The following is a 22,283-nucleotide window of genomic DNA, read 5'->3' on the forward strand; positions in this document are numbered from 1 at the left end:
AAGTACGGATAAAGTAAAAAAAATTTGAAGAAAAATGACTTGACAGGTTAAGTCATACTTTTTCAAGACTCAGCTCCGGTTTTGAAAACTTTCTTCCAAATAAATTCGTATTTTATTATATTTCCTGAATATCTTGACAATCCATTTATAATCCTGCCATTTTTTTTTTCTCGCGACACATTTAAAAGAAGTTCTTGCATGCAATAACTTTTACTTATGAAATATTTTTATAGCGTTATTTTGTTTTTATCGTTCAGTTTTTGTGAACGAGATTAAGGCACTTTCACATTATAATATGATTATTACTATAAGTTTTTATTTTTAACATGATTATTACGTGATATAAAAATGACTCAGTGTTTCTGATCCTATTTGATATTGTTTATATTGACATAAAGCACCGTGGATTGAAGCAGTGTAATGGCAACCCAGTCCTTGACATAAAGAGTTGCAATGGCAGCAAAGGAGGGGTGGGTTTGTTTTTTTGCTGGGATGCATTTGACATTGAAGGGATGATTGAAGAAAAAATTAACGGCACAAGTTTTGGTAGGGCTGCAGGCCATGGGAAGCAGGCACCTGGAGCTGGCGATGCCCACGCAAGGACACCTGACGCTTCAGCCGCCCAGCCCCTGCACGAGACAGATCGGGCGCCACCTGGCGCCTAGGCGGCTCCAGTGCGCAGGGTCTGGCACTTGGGTCATGGCAAAAGGCCCGATTGGCTATGGCAGCCCGAGCGCCACCTGGGAGCCTCCAATGCGAGGGGTAGATCCAAGCATCACCTGGTGCCTTGGTCTTGGTAAAAAGCCCGATTGGCTATGACAGCCCAACCGCCACGTAGTGCAAGGGCAGCCTTAGCGCCACGTGGCGCTTCCCATTGTTATTATAATATCATTACTTGTAATAAAAATAATATTATTTATACCACAAATAATACTATTTTTTATATGAATATTTTAAATTTTAATAAGAATAATAATATTTTTTAACGCAAATACTATTCATTATACAAATAAAACTAATTTTGATATTAATACTTTTAATTACAATAAAAATTAAAATATTTATACCACAAATAATACTTTTTTTTATAGTAATCTTTTTAATTATAATAAAATTTAAAATATTTATACCACAAATAATACTATTTTTTATAGAAATACTTTTAATTATAGTAAAAATTAAAATATTTAAAATCCTTTATCTTGACCCAATAAAATTGGGTCTCGCCATACCCATTGAGCTGGGTGTATGACGCCGGACCCAAGACAAACAGGTCTGCCTCAGACCCTTTGTCATGACCCACGCACCACGTGGTGTTTGGGCACACCTGAGCGCCACCTAATGCTTGGGCGGCTCCAATGCGAGGGGCACACCCAAGCGCCACCTGGCGCTTGGGTCTTGACAAAAGGCCTGAGTGGCTATGGCAGCCCCACTGCCACGTGGTGCACGCCCAACTTGGGGTTGGGGCACGCGTCCACGCCCAACCCCAAGTTGGGCGGAGGTGGGCATGGACGCTTCCACGCCCAACTCTAAGTTGGGTTTGGACGCGTCCATGCCCAACTTCGGGTTGGGCCACACAGCCATGCCCACAGCCAAGGTGGGTGTGGAGGCGTCCACGCCCAATCTCAAGATGGGTCTAGAGTCTGGAAGCATCAGCGCCCAGCCATATGTGTTAATATAATAATATGTTATAAATATTTTTTTTCTTATAATTTAAAGTGTTGATATAAAAAACGCTAACCAGTGATTCCATTCTACTTTCTCCCATGGAATGACTTGATTTAGACAGATAGCTACTACTAGAAAGAAAGCACTGGGCTTACCTCTGTGGCAATGGAAAGGGTCATCTTTCTTTCAACTTGAGAACAAAACATCACATGCCCAGGTACCGCGCCTAATACCGAATTTACACAAAACTAATATGGTAGTAGCTCAATGCTGACGACAGAGAAGAAAATGACTCGTGTATTTCTTGATACTGGTTGGTGGCAGACTTGTTTCACATACATCTGCGGATGTTGCAACACGCTATTAATTTATAGCTAAAGAAAACCGGATCACTTACCTTTGCTTTGCTCCAGAACACTCAATAATGATACAACTAAAACGCCAGAAGCAGAACCATGAAAGAATAGCTACAAATTAATGTCTAGGTGAAAACTAAAATTCCCTTGTCAAGAAAATCTGAATGGTCTTAGCTTAAGGAATCATGCTTTTCCCAGAGATGGCTGTACCTCAGGTTGGGTACCCACGCTAATCCGTTACACGAGGTGCTTTCCAGGCAGTCGCAGAAAGCAAAATAAAATCTTCACTGACTGGCACCACGAGCTTGCAACCTCTTCCTCTCGAGCTCAAGCTGTAAAGGGACACGAATAAGCACATTATTTGATCCCCCTCAAATTTCTAGAAATAAATCAAAATTTTGCATCCTGTTCAGCGTCTTACCACTTTCTTCACCCTGTCATTGGCAGCAGGAGTTCCTCCACTGACACATTCAGGCAGGTATGGACTACTAACATGAACTTCATTCATCACAACTATGGATGTTTTGTCCCAGCGAACTGGAAGCCTGGTTATATGCATTGACACCAATTGGGAAATTAATGACTTGTTAGTGATCTAATAATACTTTGCATAAGAATATACAATACAGAAAATTGAGGACAATTCATAGCCCACTTAAAATGACACAACAAGACAAAGGCAATGAACAACCTCATAAGCTTATTCAGCCAAGAACACATGTACATACACTCGAAAACAAAAACAAAAAATCAGCTTATTTGTGCTTTCACACAAGATCGTGGAAGTCAAATGGTAGTTTACAAGTGTACAGCAAATTTTAGCATTTATATGTTGTTACTAGCACATTCATTTCGTTAAACACCACAAGTTCATATATAAACAAGACCCCTCCAGTATAAATGAATATAGTTCATATAATAGAACCCCAACAGTATAAACAAATAAATCACTCGAAAAAATAGCCTGTTTAGGTTATTGTTAATTAATGACTCGTCGATGTACCAATTCATAATCCAAGCATGGTTCACCATTACTTAAACCAGTGGCTCCATAGGAAAGCTTATCCAACTGGTTAGCACTCCTCAACTTCACTTTATACTGAAGAATTTCTTGGATAAAAAAGAAATCTGTTAATTAAGGAAATGAATTGAATTACAACAAGGAGAATCATTTGATATAGCAGATCCAACCACTACAAATGAAACTAGCAGTCAAGGACTGCCTGTGAGAGGAGTATTCATGCCAATAGTATGCAGGCCTCCCTTTCTCTCTCCAACCAACCTCTGAACTCCCGCATTATACCAATAAAAGCCCCAAGTTATGCATATTTTCAAATTCATATTTTCTAATTAAACCACCACAAACAAACCCTAAATCGTTTTTTGCAGCTGTCCCAGAAATTCTGCATCTTGATCTCGTTCAGAGAATCTATCCTTTGCTTTCGAACTTAGTTATCCTTAATCATAGTCAGACCCTAAGCAACTCATACATTTTGCATCAGTTTGAAGCCCCCAATATTTCTATATAACAAATCCCAGCCAATTACAGAATACATGAGGCATATTTCTCTACTCAGTCCCAACTCAAAAACCAGTCGATTAAGTCATCAATAAGCAAAACAATCATATCCATTCAATTCTGAATCAATCCTAACATATGAATCCAATTCATTTACACTATCCATGCACACCTCATCTTATAGCATTTTCTGTTTCATATTATCATCAGAACCCTTGTTCAGCTCCAGCATAGGTCATGCAGCATTGCGCCATGGCCTACATCTCCTTAGCTCGTCAGCCAAATATTAGCAACATAATACAAATTTCTAACCTTTCAAGCCCCTAAATATGCACTTCATTTCTCACCCTCTAATACTGACTTCTCTAAACTATGTGAATCTATATTGACAACGTTGTCAAAGTTCAGCACATTAATGTTTCATCAATAATGTATCTATGGCAGTTCAGAAAGCAAGAGCATACGAAATCCATAAAAGAGCATTGGAGAAACAGGTTTGTCAATTTGATAAACTCAATGATATGAATTGCAGGGCAAGGATAGCATAGATTAAGATTATCCATGATATTCTCCTGCCATAACAATGACCAAGCAAGAAGCTCTCTTTCCACCTTACAAGTGCGTATCTTCTCATCATAATGCTAGAAGAACATGCTTCTACAGATATAATATCTACAACCTCTTACATTATATGTTAGTAAAACTTGAAACCCATCCCACTTTTTAACGATTTGGGTATGCTAAATTATGTGACTTCAATGAACAAGCTAAAGTTTAGAGGCATAATACGCTTGCAAGCAACAAGATATAACACCACAGGAGTAAGGATAAGGGCACATACGTCTTAGACAAGGCATAAAAAATGCCCTGTGCCTCAGCAGTGACACCCACTCCAATCCTCTCAGCATCTGCTTCTGCTTGCCTGCAAATCCAGTCCAATCAAAACTTTACAAAAACTTGATTATTGTTTTTTTTTTTTTAAAGAAAACACAAATCCCCGGATGGGTTACAATGAAAATCACCTTAAAGCCAATTCCTCCCTGGCTTGAAGACTGTGGAGATCAATATAACATTTCTTGATGTCAAGTGGGTCCTCGGCTTGACCCAGAAAAGAAAACTCCTTTATATAATTTGCTTTCAAAAACCTTATGTTTTTCTTCGGACCAGGTTTCGATCCCTCTTGTGAAATAAAATAGTTAAGAAATCTCAAAGAAGAAACATAAAAATACTGATGTTTTAAAGCAATAGAAAAGAGAAGGAAAAATTAGAGTGGAGGATATGAAGAACGAGGATGTTGGAGGGCCGGTCAAAGGTAATGACTTGTCCATGAAACTCTTCGCCTAAGGTGGTTTTGATAGAAAGCAAGCAACCCACCGTAAAGTCTTCTCTGTTGCTGTTGATGTTGCTACCTTCCATTGCCATGGCTGCTGTCGATAGTTCCTGCTCTTGATTGAGCTTTGCTTTCACCAGCTTCTTCTTCTTTTCCTTGTGTTTTTTGGGTTGTTATGTTGGAGAGCTACATTTTGTGGGTTAATTTGGGTTCATATGGCCTCTGGCCCATTTAACTATGTGGGCTGGGGTTGTTCAGCCCAAATTTAATACTGTTTTATCTTATTTTGTTTTTTAGATAGTAATATTACGTCCTTTATAAATTTTGTTTATCGTTGATAAATAATAGCCTTAAATTAGTATAAAATATGAGGAGGCGTCCATTTACAAAATTCTTAGTTTTATATAAATCTACATCTCTCGATTTGATATTAAGTCAAGATTCTTATACGAGCCACATATCTCTTATTTTTTATTATTTTAATTTATGATGTTAAAAATTCAAAAAAATATATCATTTTAATATATTTTTATAAAAATATATTGCACCACGTATAAGAAGATATTTGACATAGGTTTTGCTTTTATTTTTTTAGATACTTTTTAAATGTATTCTTGTGCTTCTGGCAAGCTATTTTGAGAGGAGCTCTGTAACACGCCCTCAAATATCCTCTCAAGCTCTGCTTCTTTTTTTTATTTTTTTTTTCCATTTTATCTAGGCTGCAAACCTAACAAATATATAAAAATACCAGGAAAAAAAAACAAATGCTCAAGAAAATGGCGTTAAAAGAAATTAACTGGGATTTCATATTGGCTAAAAAGGCTAACAAATGGGCCACGACTCATGAATGATGGATACGGGCCTCGTAGAAGGAATAATGTAAAGTAAATATAAGAATATTAACTTGATAACAGCCTTGGATACACGATAAATTGAGAGCTAGAAACCTATGTAAAAAGTTGGTGCCGCGAGGCTTTTAATAATAAATGATTTTGAACAGCAAAATATGATTTTAACACAAGTAAATAATAATTTCTTTTAGATAGTATATGTAAATGATTTTTTTTTATTTGAATATCTTCATATTTTTTTTATTTTTAAAGGATGAGACTGGTTTTGTTCAGGATTTGTGGCTGCCCTCCCAACAATTCCGTTTCATAAAAATAGAATTTGTATTCTTATACTATAATGCCTTAACTATTAGATGAACATTTTATTGATAGATATGTAAATGATTTAGTAAATGTAAATGCTAAACAAGTTTATGGTTAAAAAAATTTGATTCAGATTAAAATAATAATTCTAAAAAATTATAATTTTTTATCAAAACATTAAATCACACTTGAATTTTCAAAAGAATTGTACGATGATATTTTTGTTGGAGTATCCATGGAATTACTTCCCTGCCATTGGAAATCTTATGCTGGTCACCTGTGCAGTTGCCAGGTGTCAGGTAGAGAAAGAAAGAAAAAAAAGGTAGAAGCTTAAAAACAAGGAAACAGTGCCTGGGTATGGGATCAACAGTTCCAATTACCATGGTCGGAGCTGACAGTTTCAACTTTCAACTCCTTTTGGTAAGAATCGAATTTATTAATTAAATAAAAACAGGGGACCCTTTTTCAAACGTTTGGTAGCTTTCTCCGTACTATAAGCAAGACTTTTTTAATATATTTTTTTCTGGAAATGAGCAGCACCGTCATCGTGGCCCTTCACCCCCTCTGACCACTAGAACTGGGGCAAAATAGTACCTACCTATACTGTGGTCCCTACAATAATTATCATTTTCTCCTAGTTAGGTAGCCACCACTCACCCGCTCCTCCTTTTCAGCCACGGCCTGCATCGCCATGTTCGTTTTATATGCAAGCGCCAGTGTCGGTTTGCCTCGTGCCCTCTCTTAACATAGTATTTTTGTTTTTTTGTCTTCTTAACACATCGACATTATAAAAATGTTTGTAGTCTCCCGCACGATCCGTGCCTCAGACGAATTGCTACTGCTGCTTGTCGGATTTGCTAGGCAGGTGTCGGGTCCATAGCCATCGCTCAATAATTTATTTTTATAATTTCTTTTAAATTTAATAATTAATTGATAATTGATATTTTTTGAATTCTGGACATCCTAATAATTTTGACTTGCATTCCGTACAAAAGGTTTTTTTTTTTTTTTTCCAGTGATGGGTTCAGGGATGTATGCCTCTCATAATTAGAAGAATCTTGCCTTTACTAAATTATCTATGTCTAGCAACTTGATCTTATGAATTTTTTACTTGGGAATATTAAGACTAAGGATGAAAATGGTATTGATGAGTTTAATCTTCATATTTATACTCTAATTTTCCTTACTATGTAAGAAATTTAAATATTTATAAGTTATTTATCAGATTTCGGGTATGTATTTATTATTAATTGATATTTATCACTTAATAGAAAATAAAATAGTCAATATATATATATATATATATATTAAATGATAATATTATAAATATTTATGTTTTTTATATTATTATTGAGATATGTGCATGTTATATTACATAAAAAAATCTATATATTATACAGATATATCTATGTAGTATAAATATATATTTTGAATTAGGTTATAATGAATATCAGATTAGATTTGATAATATTTATATTATATTTTTTTAAAAAAATACATTTTCATCTGAGTCGGGTGATTAATTTGTCATCGTGCTAAAGAGATTCAGAGATGGAGGAAATCTTTATTTTAATTATGTGATCCAAAAACTTAATGATTTTTTTTTTGTTTTTAAAAAACAAAGAGATTTAGATGCGCACTGTGATAAAACGACACCACTCTCTAACTTTAGCTACTTCAGGATTCAACGAAAGGCTGGTAGATGAAACAAGTTGACAGCACCCGTTGCTGGTTACTATTTTGTCGGTGAGCCACGTGTTAGTACTTCAATCCCTGGGATATACTACACATGAACCCTTCTGTACGTGCTCTGGGTGCGACCATACACGTCATACAATTAGAGGTCCAGATTGGATCTGAAGTACGTATTCCCAAGGTAGCCAATCGAATTTCACTTGTAGCTATTGGCTGGAGAAATTAAATTAGTTAATTTATAATATATGCCATCATGGCAAAGTTAAAAAAATACACCAGAGACGACCAATGATAGATAGGAGCTCTACTTTTGTGAGCCACGACAGTAGATCTCCACTGGCTGGTCCTGTCTGATTCATAATATCGACGAAGCATTATAGTAACACAACACATATTAAAATCCATGGCAGGTGCATGACAGCTCCCATACACAAAAATTCAAAGCAGCAAACACCAGATGCTTGCATACAATTCTGTGCATACTTTGTCGGCAGGTCTGTAAAATTACGAATGTTCAAGAAACTACGAGTAGTCTGTCTAGTACACTCAAGAGCACCTGGACAAATAGCCGGGGGCTGCTTGAAGACATGGCTGAAACTCATCCCCACCTGCCCTCCAGGATAATCTGACAGTCTTGTTCTTATATCACCGGAAAATCATGTGGACATTGATGGAAGGATGGAGAGAAATCATGGTCACAGCAAATTAACGTTTTTAATAAGTAGATATTTCTTGTGATGCTGGATCTCACCGTCACAGGATGATCATGACTTGCTTTCAGGTAAGGTGTCATATCATATAATGGATGCAGGAGTATTCTTCTTACACGCATCATCCTGGGACAACACATAATTTCAACATCATGGGACCCTTACTTATTTCTGCCGATGCTTACTGCTGATCAACGAGTTGACTTGTGTAATCTGTTTCTCTTTCATGCCTTAGCTATTTCTTGGAAAAAAGATTACTCTATGATTAAATCAGTTTATTATTACTCTAAATCAAGGAGGGTGTCATGAGTTTTCTAGGCTAACTAAAGTAAGAAGGTGTTTGAAATAGTATATTCAAATATATTTTTGAATTGTTTTGATGTTAAATATAATTCTTTTAAAAATTAAAAAAAATATTTTAATATATTTCTAAATAAAAAAAATAAATTTTTTAAAAATAACTACTTTAATTTGACTTCCAGTCGCCCTCTAAAAATTGCATAGAAGCTTCAAACCAAAACTCTGCACCACCATATATGCTTGTTAATTGACAGATTCTTTTTCATCAAACCAGAATTATTGGGCATGTCTTCCTTTTCTAAAAGCTATCTCACTAAAGGCATAAAAGTACCATTAACAATAGTCCCTGTGATTATTGCAATTGAAGTATTTTAAGTAGTTTTAGTTTTTGCGTTTTGGAAAAATTTTAAAATTTTTTTATTTATTTTTGTTTTAAATTAATATTTTTTGATATTTTTAAATTATTTTGATGCACTAATATCAAAAATAATTTTTAAAAATTAATAAAAAAATATTATTTTAATATATTTTTAAATAAAAAACATTTTAAAAAATAATTACAACGCATACACTTGCATTGCATTGTTTTCATGAATATTATGACACGCAGGACTAAAATCAGACATTGAAGAAACAGATGATCATCGTTGTAATAAATTTTTAATATATTAAAAAAAAAGTCAGAGAAATAAAATCTTCTCCGTTCAAAAATTCTTTAACCAAAAATCTCATCTGAGGTTTTTTAAACGTTGTCATAATGTCTGTGTTTTTTTCCTTTTTCAAAACTTACAAGCGTGAGGCATCAATGTCATTGTCAACATCAAATGATAATTATAATATTAAAATATGAAACTACTCGTGGAAAAAAAATAGAATAAAAAAATAAATTATTATTCAATAATTATATATATATATATATATATATATTATATTCAATTTATACATAGTTATATAGTCGTACAATAATATATATATAAAAAAAAATTATAAAAAATACTTGATTACTTATTTTTATTAAATAATTTAAATACTTTTTTAGTTGTATTGAGTTATTCACTTTTTTCATTTTTTTTAACCAGGAAATTATAAAGGATATTTACCTTGATTAAAAAAATCAAAAGGGAATGGATTGATGGAGTGACAGTTCTAAATAATTTCTTTAAACTTTTTGAACAAGAGGTATTCTCAAATGTTTTCTGGCATATCGAAATAAAACCTATTTCTTCAAAATAGTCAAAAGCAAAATTTTTATACCGTAGTTAAAAAATTCATAAGAATTTTATCCATCGAAAGCCAACACAAAATTATTAATAATTTATTAAGAAATAAAGGGGTGTAATTGAGATAAAATGTCAATACAAGAGTAAGGAGTCAGACCTCTTCAAGAAGAAAATCCGGGTGGTTAAACTAATTCAATAATCTATTTATTTATTTCCGAAAAAATGAATTTACTCATTCTCTGATTACTAAATAAGTAATTTTATAAAAGCATACAGTGCTTCACCAATTTTTTATTTTTTCAAATATAAAGAAGTGACGGGCACATGCAGGGTGTTCCCATCACCATCACCATAAATGAAAATAACAGATACTGGTACTGAACGGCTAATTAATAAAGAAAAGCACTACGTAAGGCAATTATAGCATGCTTGTTTTTTTTTTTTAAGTATTTTTTTATATTTTCAAATCAATATACTATTATTAAAAATAAATTTTTAAAAATAAAAAATATTATTTTATTATATTTCAAAGTAAAACAACATTTTCAAAAACCATCATTACTATGATATAAAGGAACTCTAAATAATATTCATCAGAAAAGATAAAAAGAAAAAAAAAGTAACAATAAAAAGAGAAATACTTGTTCCAATAAAAATAAAAAGACTTTTTTTATATAATAATTATGAGGTTGAGTTTTTTCAGAACTAATAAAAATTTATATGATTATTAATTTTAGGATCCATGAAACTAGTCGAGGTACACACAAGTTAGCTAGGATATCCATACTAATTAAAAAAAAAAACTTTGTTTTTTGTTTTTAAAAGTATTTTTAAATATATTTAAGTTGGAAAAAATAAATTTATATTTTCTCAAGCTCTTTGAAACGAGTTATAGGTAAATATTCTCTCTTTTATCCTTATCATTTTATGATAATTTCGATTTTCTAGCATTAAAAATAAAAAAAATATCAAAATCATCTTAATATAATTTTAAATAAAAAATACCTTTTAAAAAAACATCCTAAAACACAGAATATACACGAAACACGAGAACACAAGAGTCATACAACTTCGTAATATTAGGTGCCCAAACCATAATACATTATAATACTGGAAAAGAAAATGTGATTCTCGATGTGACTATACCAAACCACCTTTGTCTCTGTCCTTCTCCTTCAAACCTCCCTCTCCAAAGTCTAACCCCAACTTCCCCTCCCCCTTCCTCCTTCTCTGTCTACACTTGGCCGGACCCAAACCATATCTCTTCCCTTACATTTCAGAATGGGCAGCCCATTCAAAGACCACCACACCCTCCATCCCTCTCTTGTTAGGAAGCTCATTCCATGGACCTTCTATGCTATGGTCCCTTTAGTTCTCTTTCGCGTGTATTTATACCCTTACCCCCTCCACCACACCACCACAACCATTCTCACCTCCTCCCCTGTTTCTCCTCCCCCTGCTTTATTAGGTGCATTTATTTACCTGCAAAACAACTTACGGGTAGTTTTTCTTTAATTAAAAAATCTTCCTCTGCTTTTTGGTACTAAGTTTTTTTTTTTTTCATGTTGCAGAAGATGAAACTTCTTGTGACTACACCGATGGCAATTGGGTACCTGATAGGAGGGATCCTTTGTATAACGGTTCAACCTGCGGTACAATCAAGGAAGGCCAGAGTTGCATTGCCCATGGCAGGCCGGACATGGGTTATCTCTACTGGAGATGGAAACCGAAGCAATGTAAGCTTCCAAGGTTTGAACCCAACACATTTCTCCAACTCCTTAGAAACAAACATTTAGCTTTTGTCGGTGACTCTATGGCTAGAAACCAATTGGAGTCACTTCTTTGCATGCTATCCTCTGTCTCTCCCCCTAATCTTGTTTATCGAGATGGTGAAGAAAACAAGTTTCGTAGATGGTATTTTGAGTCTCACAATTTCAGCATCTCAGTCTATTGGTCACCGTTTCTTGTTAGAGGCGTGGAAAAATCCAATACTGGTCTCAACCATAACCAGCTGTTTTTGGATCACGTTGATGAGAGATGGGCTGCTGACATGAATGGAATTGACATGGTTGTGTTATCAATTGGGCATTGGTTCTTACATCCAGCAGTATATTATGAAGGTGATCAAGTACTAGGTTGTCATTACTGCCCTGATCTTAATCACACTGAGATTGGATTTTATGATATCTTGAGGAAGGCTATAAAGACCACACTTAAGGCTCTAGTTGACAGGAAAGGGCCTAATGCCAATGGTTTTGATGCACTCGTGACTACTTTTTCACCAGCCCATTTCGAAGGTGATTGGGATAAGTTAGGTGCTTGTCCAAAAACCGAGCCTTATAAGGAGGGAGAGAAAACACTTGAAGGGATGGATGCGGAGATGAGACAAGTCGAGGTTGAAGAAGTGGAAGCTGCGAAAATGAATTCTGTGCAGCTTGAAAAGTTCAGATTAGAGGCACTCGATGTTTCCAAGTTGTCATTGATGAGGCCAGATGGTCACCCAGGTCCATATATGCATCCATTTCCATTTGCTTACGGTGTAGCTGAGCGTGTGCAAAACGATTGTGTGCATTGGTGCTTGCCAGGGCCTATAGATACTTGGAATGAGATTTTACTCGAGGTGATAAAGAAGTGGGAGTACGAATCAAGAAGAGAACAGTGAGTCGTGATCACTGGGCTTTTTTCTGTGCTAGAATGTTAATTTTGATCCATTTGGATGTTGGTTAATTTCTCTTGAGAAGGGACCAAAGTAAAAGAGACAAATCCAGAAGAGTTGAGTAAATGATGCCAACTTCAATGATCGTTTTGGAGTTATACTTTTGTCTGTCTAAACTGTACAAACGATATCAATGGAAAATCATGGCCCTGGTCTAAACAATTTGCAACCTTCCATTGAAGAATTTGTGTGGATGTAGGTATGGATATTGGCTAAAACTCCTTTAGTGTTAAATCTTTTTTTTTTGTTTTGAAAAAACTCTTCAATTCACTGCTTCATTAGTTTTTTTAACATATATTACCCATTTCATTGTAGAGAATGGAGATTTCTCAAGATATAGAATTTACTTATTATTTGTATGCCTTGATTTTCATGATATAAAATTAGGGTTTGTTTAGGTGAACTGAGTTGATAAAAAGGTAAGATGCAAATATGGTATTAGCAAAAGTAATTCCAACATGTAGCAATAATTCGTTCATTTATAATAATAACGATAATAACAATAATAATAATTATTATTACAACTATTATAATTATCATTACTACTCGCAGTTGAAATAACAAAAATTATAAATTTTTATTGAATTATAAAATTAAAAATCATAAAAACAACAAAATAGCAAAGTAAACAAATTAAAAAATTAAAAGAAAAGGTACCAACTTGAAATAAATATTAGTACTATTTTAAAAAAATTATAAATTTGATTTGAATGATAAAATTAAAAACTATAGAACATTTGAAAAAGAGCTAAGAGAAAAAAAAAAGAAATCAAAAGTAGAAGGACTAAATTGAAAAACATCATATATATAAATCAGAATCGAAAAAAAATATAACTGAAATAAAAAATAAAAAGAATGGGGACTAAAATGAAAAACAAAACACGAGAAATTATAATTGAAGGATTAAACTGAAAAAACTTTTATAAAAGAAATCAAAACGAATAAAAAATAAAAGAATGAGGACTAAAATTAAAAATAAAAAATAATGTACTTTAGCAGTTAGAGAGATAAAAAAAGCAAAAAGCAAAAACAAAGCACAAATGATTATATGCAACAATCGAACCACCACACATCTACACGCGTTATACCATGTGAAAAAAGAGACAGTCAGCATCTAATGAGATGACGGATGACCACATTTGGCTACCAGGTGGCGTCATAGGAGCCACCTCAATGGTGTGGATGCCACCTATTTGTTGACTCATTTGGAACATGCACTAACAGATTTTTAAATGCACCAACAGATTTTTAAATAAAAAATTGAAAAGAAAACATCAAATATACTAAAACACTCCATGAACCTATTAATTAATTACATAAAACATCAATGTAAAAATAATAAAATATCTTCAATGACATATTAATTTTTTTTCTTTTACAAGATTAAAAGGTACTTTTATTGTACATAGATTATAGAGAACCCATAAACACTCCTGCCCAGTACCTCAATAAATTTTTTATCACAGGGGTAAAGAAATATTTTTTTTGTCAATAAGCATGAAAAGTTGTGAAATCTTTTGTTCAATATTTATAAATTTTATTGACTTTAAATGTAAAAAAAATATTTTCATTGTATTAAAAAATAAAAAAGACATATAAATCTTTAAACAATTTTTCAAATACTAATGAGTCCAGATTCGAGACTTAAATTTTTTCCATAAGAGATGAAAGGGTAAAATATGCATAGTGCATGAGATACAGTGAAACTGACACGCATTCTAGGTTCTCTTTTAATTTTAATTTTAATTTTAATTTTCTGCCCCGTAGAAGATTCCCTTGGAAGGTTAAAATGCTTGTCATAATTATGGCAATTTGGCTGTCTCCCAAAAGTCAAAATAGAACTCTATTCTCTTTTGAACTCCGCGAGGCTCCATTTCTTTGACCTAAAAAGCCCTAAGCAAGGGATCCAAAGTTACTTTATCTGGCTTGTATATGACGAGAGCACCATGATCGCACCAGCATGCTCCTCCTTGAATTGTGATTTCTAGGAACCGGATTATCCGGGTTATATTCAATTCATTAACCAAATCAAACGAGACGGTTTTTCAAGTATTTCGGTCGATTCACTCAGAAAGAAATATTCATTGTTTCTGCTGGTTCGGTGCCGTTTCGATTTGACGTTTTTTTTTACCCAAGCATCTGAATCTGATTTTAGAACGGCTCGGGCCCAGTCTGGGCCGATCCAGTATATGTGATTTTAGAACGGCTCGGGCCCAGTCTATGCATGTTTAAAAGCGAGGATAAATTATTTGTTCTTGGATAATTATTTGTTAATTTTTTTATATTTTTTTTGATGTGATATTATAAAAATTAAATTTATAAAATAAAAAAATATTATTTTCTAGATAAAAATCAAATTTGAAGCTATTACGATTTTATTTAGACTAAAACGAACTCTTAGTGCGGGAAAGTTAAAAGTTAAAAAAATAAAATAAAAAGAAACAATAAAAATAAAAATCTTCATCTGGATTTTCTGGAATTGATCGATGGCGATGATTTTGCTTGCTGTTTATCTCATTAAACTACAAGACAGATCCGAACTGAACTGAACAAACTACTCTTCTTTCATCCTATCCATGGCTGCAACGATCTCGGTCTCAGCCTCTCTCAATCTCTTCTCAGATTCACAACCCTACAAAAGACTGCCCTTAATTCTTTCACCCCCAAATCTACAACAACCTTTCCTTTCTCTCCACAAATCTTGCTATTTCAACTCCAGATTCTGTTTCTCCTCAAACTGCTCCTCCTCCTCCTCCTCCTCAACAACAGCAACAGAAACAGAAACAGAAACAGAAACACCAAGTGCTTCCACCACCTACTCCTATATTGAGGATTCATACAAAACAGGGAGGTTCTTGAGCAATGAAGAGATTGAAAAGCTAAAAGCACTTCAAGATTTCAGATGCTATCAACAACTTGAAACTGGGTCTTTGTTGGTTAGGGTGATGAAGCCGGGGGAGATGGATATCACTGTTAAATTGCTAGCAGAGTCATTTGTTGAGTCTATGTCGTTGCCTGTTGGTTATGTGTCTTTGGTTTGCTACTTTGTGCAGCAGTACTTGACTGAAAGGCGAGCTGCAATACCACATGCCGTTACGCTTATTGGGTTTTATAAAGGGAAACAAGAGACGAATGGTGGAGAAGAGGAGGAGGACCTCGAAGAGTTGGCAGGGACTGTAGAGGTTTGTTTTGACAAAAGGGGGGCTAATGCTTCTCCTCCTACACCTACCCCTCCAAAAAATGCTCCTTACATTTGCAACATGGCTGTTAAGCAGTCACATCGTAGGTACTTAAGCTTTGCTTTTACTTTTTTTTTTGGGTACTTGGAATTAGGCATTTCTAGTTAAAATTTGTCGACTTTGCTTTTATTTGGAATTAGTAGGCATTTTGTTGTTAAACTTGTGAATCTTGACTCGTATCAATTTATACCTAAGAGGAACCCTTCGTATACATTCAACTCTCAACCAAAAACTGTTCTTTGTCTTCCAAGTTAGAGCTAAGTTTGAGAATGTGTGATCGTGTCACTATGTGACCTCGGAAATCCTTAATGAACAAAAAAATCACTCCAGGAAGGTTGCTAACATGTCCATACAAGTCTTTGCTACCTGAGTTTTCTAATAGGATTAGATTTTTAAGCAGGTGAGGATTTGTGAGAATTGTTTATAGATAGCCATTTGGAATTCAAATCTTTTACTCGTTCTCATACGAAATTATGGTTTGGCTTCTTTTACCTGCAAAAATACAATTTTGCGTTCCGTGTTTTGCTAACTAATTGAACACTAAAAGTTAGATCAATTTGATATAGAACGATGCATTTAATTTGTTAATAACACTATCAATGGAGAGAACTAGAAATAACAGAACCTTGATACGCTTACATCACAAACTGTAAGTTTAAGATTTTTGCTCTGATAGGTGTTACCTTTTCAGTGGCTTCATGAATATGTCAATGCCTTGTGACATTTCCATGATCTACAGATCTTCACGATACAGATTTTTGTAATTTTATATGTTTATCGGTAACTTACCCCTACATGACCCTTAGCTACTAAACTAGTTTCAAAACCTGCAGTGTCTAAGTACATTGTGTAGAACTAGACCGGACTTAATTTTATGCCTGTGGAACTTCCAGGAGGGGAATTGGGTGGAATCTTCTGAAGGCAAGCGAGGAACTAATTTCCAAGATGAGTAGTATGCGAGACGTGTACTTGCACTGCAGAATGATTGATTCAGCCCCTTTCAACATGTACACAAAAGCAGGTTACAACATCGTTAAAACTGATAGCATATGGGTCCTTTTGATGTTGCAGAGGCGCAAACATTTGATGTGCAAGAAACTTTTAGTCTCAAAGAATCCTTCAGAACTCGATACTTCAGGCTCCGATATGGAATTTTCTTCACAAATGGATACATGGAAGTCATGACACCTGTTTCCGAGGTACATCAGACACTGTCTTGATTGGACTCGTAATTTTTCATGCACCCCCCCCTCCCCCTCCATGTTAATTGTTTTTGTTTATCATTATTGCTAAAATTTACTTTTGTTCCTTTATGTTTTCATCAATCTCATCAACATCTTTGTTTTAAGATTCTCATGTGAGTTTTTTCTATATTTGAATATTGTCTGTTACCCTTTTCTTATTGAAGATTTGGATTCTGGTCCAGGTCCTTCAGGGTATAGTCTGGCCAGGTTGTGGTGATCATCCAATTAGGTTGGTTGAGGCCTGGAATTCGATCTGATGGTCCAGCATCTCCTTGCTTGTAATTTATCATATTCATGGCGTAAACATATTGTGTTACAGGTAATCCCCACCAGGCATCTCCGTTTCGTACATGTCATTTACATTATACTCAATGAATTTACAAAACATGCATATGGCAAACAGAAAATGTAAACATGTAAAGTGTAATCTTGGACAAAAAGTAAAAAAGAAAAGAAAAGTCGCCTCTAAAGTTGGTTGTGAAATCTCAATGGGACCTGCCTTATCATACCTTTTTATCAAGCAAAGAATGTACCTCTCCATATTTCAAAATGATATAATATACAACAGTTGTCACTAAGTGGAAAAATAATTAAAACGAAATGTTGATTCTAGACAGAACCAGATATACAAATAACGTTTCTTGCTGGTTGTAGATTCTCTTTTGTTTGCTCTCTACATTTTTATGGTTTACATTCTTTACCATAAAACCATATTTTTTTTATTCTTAAATTTTGTCTGCTGTAATTGATAAATTACTAGAATCCTTTCTCCATAACGTGTCTTTTTTTGTTTGTTTTTGTACACTTAATACTTTTAAAATCATAGGTCTCTTGCCTTCAAAGTGTCAATAACCAAATGAAGGAAAATAGAGGATCTTTATTGTTGATGTAACACTTTCTGTGCTGATGAACCGTTTATTAGACCAATTTGAAAGTCATCATGCCCATGCCCATGCCCATGCCCATGGGTTTTGAATTTGTGTAGATAATTGTTTGGAGTTCTTTCACACATTCAGCCATGGAGGGTCTCTCACTGCTCTGAATGCGGATGCAGCGTGAAGCCAGGTTGGCAAACATAGCAATAGATTCCAATGTGTATGAACTCCGACTAAGCTCAGGATCAATTACCTTGCGTAATTTTTTCCGATCATTCAAAATATGCCTAACCTGAAACATAAAGGATAATTTATTTAGTATTTCAGCCATGTTCATGGTTAGTCCTCTAATATCCTCAAAACTATAGTAGAAAAATCAGTCAAAATAGGATGAGTTTGTCGTACCTGTAGGACAAGGTTTTGATCACTTGGTCCCTGGTTTAAGTCTACCGCTCTACGCCCAGTCAAAAGCTCAAGAAGAACCACACCGAATGCATAGACATCACTTTGTAAAGTGAGTTTCCCTGTCTGTCATGAAAAGAGACAGGCTAATCCTTAGATCTAACTTGCTAATCAAATGTAACTAGGCAAAAATTAATTTCTGGGACTGAAGATTGTTGTGCAATAATTCTTGCTTCGTCAAAGGCATAGACTCCAACTAGTTAGGGATTGGTCTCAAGGCCTAAGTGCCTAACTGAGTTAAGCTGATGATGAAGAGATGTTAGGTAATATTATACTTGAATCAAAGTCAAACTAGGAGTTGCTTGATGTTTCTCAGAGACTGTCAGATCCTTGCCTTGAAGGATTTTTTTTTTGTTTGTGCTGCTTTTATTGAAAATGTTTGGTGCATGATTTAGAACTTTTGTGGTGATTAATGTAAATCCAGGCAGGGCCAATTGTAGTGAGTTTGCATAAAAGAAATTCCTGGAAGAGAATTTGGAAAGAATCTTCAGTGTCGATTTATTTATTTGATGCACAAAATGTGATCAGAACATGCACTGTTTTGGTCACAAACCCAAGATCAATTACAGGAAGTGTTGTAATTGTCCTAGTCTGCATAACTGATAACTTCAGGTTTTGTCTGACCTAGTTGCAAGTGAACCAGCAATAATGCTAAAGAAAGTTATGCATATAAATCTTTATTTTTTTATCTAAATGCATAGCGTAGTATAATCTTGTTGCATCGAGATTTACTTAGATTTTACTATTAATTCAAAGTTGTTGGAATTTCAGGTTCAGATTTTCTGCCATCTTTATTTGGTCTAAGATATAAAACACATCTTAAATTGCTAGCAAGTCCTTTAGGGTTGCTAAAATAGAGAAGTTGCTAATTTTCTTTGTTAAATGCTTCTGTTTCTAGACCACTTTCAGTTTTATATGCATGTTAGCAAACACAGCTCAAGCTCAGACAAAAAAAATGTGAGTACACTCTTAAGGCTAGTCAGGTTCATCTGGTTATAACTAATAATTCTTTACCTTCATAGCTACTGAGAAAAATTTCTTCCCAGTAGCTTGCCTTCCTAATTATGACTAATGCTTTAATGAGGTTACAAACTAGCCATGACCCATGTCTGAACATGTTACAAAGGCATGGTTGAAACTCTTAATTAAGAGTTTATTCATGAAAAAGAACAAGAAATTGTGGTTAAACAATGGTAATTTCCATTTAGACATGTAAATAAGTTAACAGAATTCATACCGATGTATACTCGGGATCGAAATACCCAAATGTTCCGAGAACTCTTGCAGTCACAAATATCTCCTGCCCCTCCGGCATCAACTTTGCAAGACCAAAATCAGATATCTGTAATGGATAGGGATGCACGGAGTTTAGCTATATGCTTTTGATTCTGATATTTATTTGTAACATTTTTTTTATCAGCAGTAGTTATGAAGAACCTCACTGTTAACACGGGACATAGGTGTTTGTGGGTCAGTCGAGATTATTAGCAAGCCTCAAAATTGTTACCTTAGCTTCAAAATTTGCATTTAGAAGGATGTTGGTGGATTTAAAATCTCTGTGGACAATTGGTATGCCAACATCAGAACTTGAATGGAGATAAGCAAGGCCCCTTGCTGATCCAAGTGCCACTTTTAACCTTAAAGGCCATTCCATTTTTGCTTTTCCATATCCTAGAATACAGTTGCAGATTACTAGATATGCAATTAACGATTTGGGAATGAGAATAGTATTTTGAGCGATAAACTGACCATTTAAATGATCTTGCAGATTCCCATGTTGCAGATATTCATACACTAGAAACCTATCCTTCCCATCAGCACAATATCCAATCAAGGAAACCAGATTGGGGTGCTCAAGTCTGCTCAAGATGTCAACTTCTACACGAAACTCCCGTTCCCCTTCAGCTTCTTTAAATGTGGGCAGCTCCATTTTCTTGATTGCTACAACCTACAGATTAGAGAAGAGGAGCAATTTTGTATGTTTTTCGAAAACTAGAGTGTCATGTTTAACTGCTCTTTGTTCTGGTATTTTACATAATATAGGAACTAAAATCGCTGAAGGTTTTTTAGAATTAAAATTGAATGCATTAGCTTTATGTCTATTTGGGAAATTCAGAATTCTAGCCTAAATGCCATTCAGATCATGATTTGTGTTCAGAAACAACCATTTCATGACCATATCAGTTTTTTTTTTCCTGGGAGTATGATAAAATTTTCTGTTAAAAAGAAGTACCTCTCCTGACCGCAGGACGCCTCTATAGACTCGTCCAAATCCCCCTTTTCCAACCAAATTTTTTTCACTGAAAGAACACGTTGCTTCTTCCATTTCCTTGAGTGTGAAAACCGATGATCCATGACGTCTCTTTGTGGATTGAGGTGTTTGATCTTCAAGTTGCCAAAACTCCATAGGTTTATAAACCCCTGGAAGGTAAACAAAATCTCAAACTAAGGAAACTGCTATTTTAATCTGCAAATTAGGGTGAAGGAAAATTTGTATGGAAAATAAAAAGACAGAGAGGAGGAGGGCGTACAAGGGTCTGAGTGATCTTGGGACTTGCTTCTCCGTCGCTTGTTCCATGCTGAGACTAACCCAAAAGGCATAATGGTCTTCCTAGGCTAAATTTTTAACCTCTACTCTACTAAAGGATTAATGCAACGAAGCGCATAATGTTAACAGATGAGATTTCATGACAATCTAGGAAGATGGATCTCACGGATCTCTTCTCCAGAGATTAATCCAGTTCATCTAACTTGGATTGAACTGTATATTTCTTCGAAAAATATATATGACAAAAGTGGAAATGATTATAAACTGCAGTTGCTAAATGTGAGTAAATATTATTAGGAGAATCCTCTGATGAGTACGTATTGAGCAAGAGAAGGAAGATTAGGAGAATACTCAACTACAACATCTTCCAACAACCTGTTTTTTTTTGGGGGGAGAGATGTGCTTCAAGAAAAAGAAAAGGCAAACATAGTAAAAGTTGGGTATCGCTTACTTACCTTTTGATGATTTTGTGGAATGGTGGGATGTGTATTGCTTGATAAGGAAATACAAGCTGCTACCTCTCCCTCCATTTCTTATTTGATTTTCTTCTTCTTTTTTGAACAAGCAAGGTGCATGGCAGTTGAGCGGGTGCTTTCATTCCTTCCATCCAATTTTCAGTAAATTGGTATTTTTATCTCTCCCCCACCTTTTATCTCTGTTCCACAAAACTACCTTCATCGTCATCTCTTTGAAAATGTCCAAGAAATTAGACATTAACAATAATTTGATTGCCATTGATGATATTGCAGGATCTAAGGTCCCAATTTCCTGTACTTTCAAGTCCTATTCACCGATCATAAAATGTTAATGTAGGCTTCAATATTCTGAATATATGTTCGAACTACTTATTGCTGACATGTTTGTGGAGTTGGGAGATGAGAACAAGGGATAGAGGGAAATACTGAAAACTGGTTTCCATAAACCCGACCACTTGTTAATTGTGGACTTGCTTCTTTTTTTTTCGAGATTGTTTAGAATTACGTTTCCAATAGTTTTTTTAAAATTTTTTTTTTATATTTTTGAATTGTTTTGATGTGTTAATATTAAAAATAATATTTTTAAAAATAAAAAATATATTTTTTTAATATATTTTTAACTAAAAAATACTTTAAAAAACAACTAGTACAACACTAACAAACACCCATTTCATTGTAATTTTTTATTTTGTTTTCGTCGGCACATGCATAGATTGGGACCATAGAGCTTCCTAATAATGTGATTTTTTAGCAGCTAGAAGTCGAAACATT

At 34.5% G+C, this 22,283-nt stretch overlaps 4 protein-coding genes across 6 annotated transcripts; 2 read left to right on the plus strand and 2 right to left on the minus strand.

Annotated features, from left to right (window-relative positions):
- Positions 1 to 1,947: 1,947 nt before the first annotated feature.
- On the minus strand, positions 1,948 to 5,056 carry LOC7459059 (uncharacterized). Its single transcript, XM_052456375.1, has 5 exons — positions 4,823 to 5,056; positions 4,566 to 4,724; positions 4,385 to 4,465; positions 2,446 to 2,569; positions 1,948 to 2,356 (listed from the first exon to the last, which is right to left on the minus strand). The coding sequence occupies exons 1-5, from the start codon at positions 4,963 to 4,965 to the stop codon at positions 2,309 to 2,311; spliced, it is 555 nt and encodes a 184-aa protein (XP_052312335.1). The 5' UTR covers positions 4,966 to 5,056; the 3' UTR covers positions 1,948 to 2,308.
- A 5,995-nt stretch (positions 5,057 to 11,051) lies between these two features.
- LOC7459060 (xyloglucan O-acetyltransferase 2-like) lies at positions 11,052 to 12,913 on the plus strand. The gene is made up of 2 exons (XM_002314694.4): positions 11,052 to 11,420; positions 11,524 to 12,913. The coding sequence occupies exons 1-2, from the start codon at positions 11,234 to 11,236 to the stop codon at positions 12,612 to 12,614; spliced, it is 1,278 nt and encodes a 425-aa protein (XP_002314730.2). The 5' UTR covers positions 11,052 to 11,233; the 3' UTR covers positions 12,615 to 12,913.
- A 2,108-nt stretch (positions 12,914 to 15,021) lies between these two features.
- LOC7462620 (uncharacterized) lies at positions 15,022 to 20,632 on the plus strand. Of its 3 annotated transcripts, none has more exons than XM_024611194.2 (4): positions 15,022 to 15,954; positions 16,801 to 17,106; positions 17,316 to 17,470; positions 20,257 to 20,632. In XM_024611194.2, exons 1-2 carry the CDS (start codon positions 15,245 to 15,247, stop codon positions 17,090 to 17,092), a joined length of 1,002 nt encoding a protein of 333 aa, XP_024466962.1. In that variant the 5' UTR covers positions 15,022 to 15,244; the 3' UTR covers positions 17,093 to 17,106; positions 17,316 to 17,470; positions 20,257 to 20,632. The 3 variants fall into 3 exon arrangements, with proteins under 3 accessions (XP_024466962.1, XP_002314731.1, XP_052312336.1); XM_002314695.4 differs by having other exon boundaries at positions 17,334 to 17,470; XM_052456376.1 differs by lacking the exons at positions 17,316 to 17,470; positions 20,257 to 20,632 and having other exon boundaries at positions 16,749 to 16,897.
- LOC7462621 (probable serine/threonine-protein kinase PBL28) lies at positions 17,662 to 21,662 on the minus strand. Its single transcript, XM_024611193.2, has 7 exons — positions 21,020 to 21,662; positions 20,722 to 20,909; positions 20,238 to 20,436; positions 19,996 to 20,159; positions 19,726 to 19,830; positions 18,432 to 18,554; positions 17,662 to 18,318 (listed from the first exon to the last, which is right to left on the minus strand). Exons 1-7 carry the CDS (start codon positions 21,087 to 21,089, stop codon positions 18,070 to 18,072), a joined length of 1,098 nt encoding a protein of 365 aa, XP_024466961.1. The 5' UTR covers positions 21,090 to 21,662; the 3' UTR covers positions 17,662 to 18,069.
- Between the last annotated feature and the right edge of the window lie 621 nt (positions 21,663 to 22,283).

The sequence above is a fragment of the Populus trichocarpa genome, chromosome 10, assembly GCF_000002775.5.
Source record: "Populus trichocarpa isolate Nisqually-1 chromosome 10, P.trichocarpa_v4.1, whole genome shotgun sequence".
Lineage (NCBI taxonomy): Eukaryota > Viridiplantae > Streptophyta > Magnoliopsida > Malpighiales > Salicaceae > Populus > Populus trichocarpa.